Raw genomic sequence first — 4,753 nt, forward strand, 5'->3', positions numbered from 1 at the left:
GGTCCTCGGTCTTTTGCTGCCCTCCAGCCGTCCAGCCACTCCCACCCGCCATCCCCGCACCCCTGCCATCTTTGCGGCGTCGCTGTCAGCGTTCTTGCCATCGCACCCGTAGGCGTTGCCGCAGCTCCCCTCTCCTCTGGCCCCGCCGCAGTTGACACTCCCCCTCGTCTCCATCAGTGCTTCCCCCCCCGCCGTTGGTCCCCCGCCCGCTGTTGTCTCATCGTTTGGCCCCTTTAAACTGTATCGCCGTGTCCCGTACGGGCATGTCTCTGCACGCCGGCCCCACCCCCGGCCGCCCTTTCGGGTCGTCTGCCCCGCCTTCCGTTTGTGACGTCATTGGCTCCGCCCCTCCGCCCGCATTCAAAAGCCGCGTTTCAGCGGAGGGAGTTCAGTCCGTCGGTGGCTCCCGTTCCGGGTCGGTGGTGTGGGGTCCTCCTCCAGTGTCAGGTAGGGTTGTTTTGGATTTCCCTTTTCTCGGTTCGTTGCTGGAGCTGCCCCGGGGGTCCCTGCCGGAGCGGTCCCTGCCGGAGCGGTCCCTGCCGGAGCGGTCCCTGCCGGAGCGGTCCCTGCCGGAGCGGTCCCTGCCGGAGCGGTCCCTGCCGGAGCGGTCCCTGCCGGAGCGGTCCCTGCCGGGGTTGCCCTGCAGGACTGTGCCGGAGCGGCTCCCCAGGAGCGGCTGCTACAGCGCTCAGGTGAGTTTCTTAATAGCCTCAGAATATGAGTCTTTAGTAGCTGTTGTGATGTTTCTCCTAATTTGTGTATTATGTTTTGTTGTGGGGTCTTGATGCACTGGGTTTTTTGCACGCTGGTGTGGTTTTTGGTGCTTGCACTTCTCCCTTTGTATTGTTTGGTTTATTTATTTATTGCTGCTATTTTACTCTGACTGTTTTTCCTGTTTTCTTTCTTTCCAGGATATCTTGTTCTCTCTGGCAGTACGGCGTTCTTCAGTTTGTCAGGTGAAGCGGGAGTGTTGTCTGTTGGTTTGTAGTTTCAACAGGTGGGTTGCAGACTCGAGTTTGTGAGGTATGTGTTGCCAGAGGCTTGTGATGTGCTCCTGGTTTACTTTACAATAGGGTGGTGATTGTTTTTAAGTAGACATAAGGTTGTTGAGTTGATATAGATTAGCAATGTGCCTTGATTGTTGATGTTGCATCCCTGCAGTGAGTTGAGTAGTCAGCAGCTTTTTGGGCTTGGAAGTAGGGATCTTGTTTTCAGATTGGAGCTGTACAGGGCGTATTTGTGGAAGAGGGGCAAGCTTATATGTGCTGGGTTCAGTTGTTAACATTTTTTGTGTTGGACAGGTGGTTGTTCAGAAGTGTGGCGTTTCTGTGCGGGTTAAGAAGCCCACTGTGAAGTTTGCAGCTCTTCAAGTATGTGGGAAGAAACAGAAAGGTTAGTGTCCTTGAGAGGCTTGAATGCTTACTTTGAGTTGAAGTCATCCAAAGTTGAGTTGGGTCATCCAAAGAGGTAAGTGCATTGTCTGTAGTTGAGTTTTTTCCTGTTGGGTAGTGTGGCCTTGTTAAGCATTTCCTGGAATATTTGTTGTGTTTTGGGGTTGTTTACAGGTTTGGGTCTTTTTCTGTTTGTTTTCTTCCTGATTTTTTGTTCCTGTTCCCTTTACCTTTGTGTTGGCTTTCTGTGGCAGTTTTGCTTGCCTTTTTATTAGCGTTTGTTTTAGTTTTGTTTGGGTCTTTTGTTTGGTTTTGGTTTTTTTTTGCCTTTGTGTTTCAGTTGATGTATCATTTACCTTTTCTTTTGTATTCTGTGGGCGTTTTCTGTTTTCTCCTTTGTGTTAGCTCTGGATTTCCTTGTGTGTTGTCCTTTACCTTTTGGTTCAGTTTTTCCTGGGTGTTCTCTTTGCCTCGGTGTTGGATTTCGTTATTCTTCGGTGGTGTTTTGAGTTTGTTTTAGCACTGTGTGAGTGTTTTTCTTATGTTTCAGTTGTTCTTTGCTTCTGCTGCATGTTTGGTTTGCCTTCGCGTTTGGTTTTGGTTTTCTTTCTTTGGTCTTGCTTTTCCCTGGGTTTTGCATTCAGTTTGGTTTCGTGTTGTGCTGTGCATTGTGACCATTTTTGCATTTGGTTTGGGTTTGCTTTGGTGTTCTACTCTGCGTCGCCTCTGCTTTTCTTTAAGGTTTCTGTAGTGCTGTGTTTGTTTTTTAGCTTTTTGGGGGTGCTTTGGTTTTTGCCTTCTGCAGGTGCTTTGCTGGTTTTTGATTTTCTGTGGGTGTTTTCTTAGTTTGTTTTCCCTTTTAGTTCCTGTCTGGTGTTTTTTCCATTACTTGTAGATTTTTGTTCTCTGTTGGTGTCGTTAGGTTTGTGGTTAGGTTTCCCATGGGTTTTCTTCTTTTGATTTTCTGTGCTGTTTGTCATTTGTTTTCTCTGAGTGTTGTGTGAGTGGTTTCCATTTGTTTTGTCATGCTGTTTGTGTTGTATTTGTTTTGTTCTGTTAGGTGTTGTGTTTTGCTTTTGGCTTTGCCTTTGGTTTAGTTTCTCCTTGGTTTTTTGCTTGTTTTAGTCATTGCCTTCATGTTTTGCGGGCCCCGTTTTTGCTTTTGCATTAACTTTCTGTGGGTGCTTTCCTTGCTTTTTGGATGTATTTTTGCTTTCTTTGCGTGTTTCTTATTTTTTTTTGGTTCCTCATGCTTTTGCCTTTGCTTTTCCTGCATGTTAGCTTCATTGTCACATTGGCTTTTGTGTTCTGTTTTTGTGGGGCTTCTCGTTGGTTTTGTTTCAAGTTTTATTGGTGTTTTGTCTTTGTGTTGTGTTTGTGCCCGTGTGGTAACTTTACTTTGTTGGGATTTTTGTTTGTGGTTGGTGGGTTTTGTTCTTTTTCCGTTTGCATTTGCTTTGTATGGCTGTTATTGTTGTGTCTTGCATGTGGTGGTGGTGGTGTGTGTGTGATTGCTTGTTTTTGTTTGTTTGTATTTTACTGTGTCTTTTGTCCATTTTTTCTTGTAGGCTTTCATAGGCTTCTTTTTGTTTCTAGCTATGGGTTTACTTATAGTGGCTGTTGTTTGCGTTTGTTATAGCTTTTTTTTGGGGGGGGGGGGGGTTGTTTTCATTATTTAATTGGTTTGGTCTAGGTATTTTCATTAATTTTGGCTCTTGGGTTTCTTTACTGTTCTTGTTAGGTTTTTTTGCCAGTTTTAGTGTTACCTTTCTGTGGTTTTTCTTTTTTACTGGTTTTTCTGTGTTTGGTAATTGCTTTTTGTTTGTGTATGTTGTGCTGTGTTCTTAGCTTGGTTTTTGATCTCCCATGGTGGTTTTTTTTGTCTTTGTTTTCTATTCTGTTTCGGTTTTGCTTTCCCTTGGTTTATTTATTTGCATGAATTGTGTCGGTCTTTGCTGTTTCTGGGCCTTGTTCTTTTCTTTCTGCTAGCGGTTTCTTTTGCCCTCGTCTTTGACTTTTTGCTCGCTTGTCTTTCTATTGCGTTTATCTTGTGTGTGTCTTGTTACGCAATTAGCTGTGCCTGTTTTTGTCTTTGTTTTCATGCAGGGCTTTTGTCTTCTGTGGTTGTTGCCTTCATTGCTGGGATCGGATGTGTTGGGGATGTGTCTTTGACTTCAATGTAATTGTTGTGAATGTCATTCTAATTGCTTTTCTTTACAGTTAATTGGTGTTGATCTTGAAGGGTTATGCTATTTGTAATGCTAGGTGCTGTTCTGATTATTGAACTAAGTTGGCAGTATAATCTTAAAGGTTCAGTAGATTTGGTTCTTATGAACAGCTGTATGCTTAGAAGGTGTTGTAGAATGAGTAGTAAAAAACTTACTTGAAATAATCATCACTTGAGTTGTTGCATCTGTTTGTTGGGCTTGGCTGTCTGTCTTGTCTTCTTTGGGGTTACCTTCAACTTTTGCTGTTAGTATGTGTGGATTTGTAGCGGATGGTGTTCTAGGTTTCTTGATGGACTCAGTAAGTTTTCTTACTAACACATGTAATGTGTTTATTTATGTGTGAGTGTCAGTCCCAGTTGTTGAATCAGTTTCTGGATCTGTGACTTCACTGCCTTTGCTCTCAGTCTTCCTTCTTCCTCATGTTATTGTCTTTTTTTTTTGGTCATGTTCTTCTTGCTGTGATTTGTGTAATTATATTTTTCTATTCTTTGAGTTGCTTATCTTCAATTGTTTTGTGTAGTGTAGCGGTGGGCTTTTTTGGAGCATCGGGTGTCTGGTTTTGTATTTTGCAGTCTTTGCGTGTGTGTGTGGTGATGCTACTTGTCTTTGTTATTGTGCATGATCTTATTGCTGTTGCGTGAATTGTTGCTTGTTTTGATTATGCCATAGCATCTTGTCTTAGCTTGTGTGTTTTCTCTTGCGTTCTCATAGGTCTTCAGTACTGATCGTGCTTTGGATCTGTGTTATAGGTGTTGGTTTTGGTCAGTAGCTGTGTTTGAGTTGTTTCATCTGTACTCTTAACACTTGGTTGTGTCTCTTCCTTTTTTATAGTGAAGCTGCCATCTTCTTCTGGAGAGCGTGGACAATAAATGTGCTAAACCCTTTGTGTTGCTTGTGGTGTTGTGTCATAGAAACATAGAATCCCAGGGCTGGAAGGGATCTGCAAGATCCTCTATTTGACCCCGTCCTTCCATTTCTGTTGCTACCACAGGCTGCTAACCCATTTCTCCTAGCTCCTCATACTGATGCCTCTCAAACAGTGCCAGGGACAGTGACTCCAGTTGGCAGGGCATTGCAGCTCTTGACCCAGCTTTGACAGACGGAGTTTTTCCTTCTGCATATTTTAAATGCACT

The 4,753-nt window shown here is 44.0% G+C and overlaps 1 protein-coding gene across 10 annotated transcripts; it reads left to right on the forward strand.

Annotated features, from left to right (window-relative positions):
* Nucleotides 1-212: 212 nt before the first annotated feature.
* LOC112533472 lies at nucleotides 213-4,503 on the forward strand. Of its 10 annotated transcripts, none has more exons than XM_040706702.1 (4): nucleotides 213-447; nucleotides 934-956; nucleotides 1,302-1,392; nucleotides 4,451-4,503. In XM_040706702.1, the coding sequence occupies exons 1-4, from the start codon at nucleotides 264-266 to the stop codon at nucleotides 4,486-4,488; spliced, it is 336 nt and encodes a 111-aa protein (XP_040562636.1). In that variant the 5' UTR covers nucleotides 213-263; the 3' UTR covers nucleotides 4,489-4,503. The 10 variants fall into 10 exon arrangements, 2 of the variants coding, with proteins under 2 accessions (XP_040562636.1, XP_046755150.1); XM_046899194.1 differs by having other exon boundaries at nucleotides 221-692; nucleotides 912-997; XR_005862768.2 differs by having other exon boundaries at nucleotides 391-692; nucleotides 912-1,023.
* Nucleotides 4,504-4,753: the final 250 nt, after the last annotated feature.

The sequence above is a fragment of the Gallus gallus genome, chromosome 10, assembly GCF_016699485.2.
Source record: "Gallus gallus isolate bGalGal1 chromosome 10, bGalGal1.mat.broiler.GRCg7b, whole genome shotgun sequence".
Classification (NCBI taxonomy): Eukaryota; Metazoa; Chordata; class Aves; order Galliformes; family Phasianidae; genus Gallus; species Gallus gallus.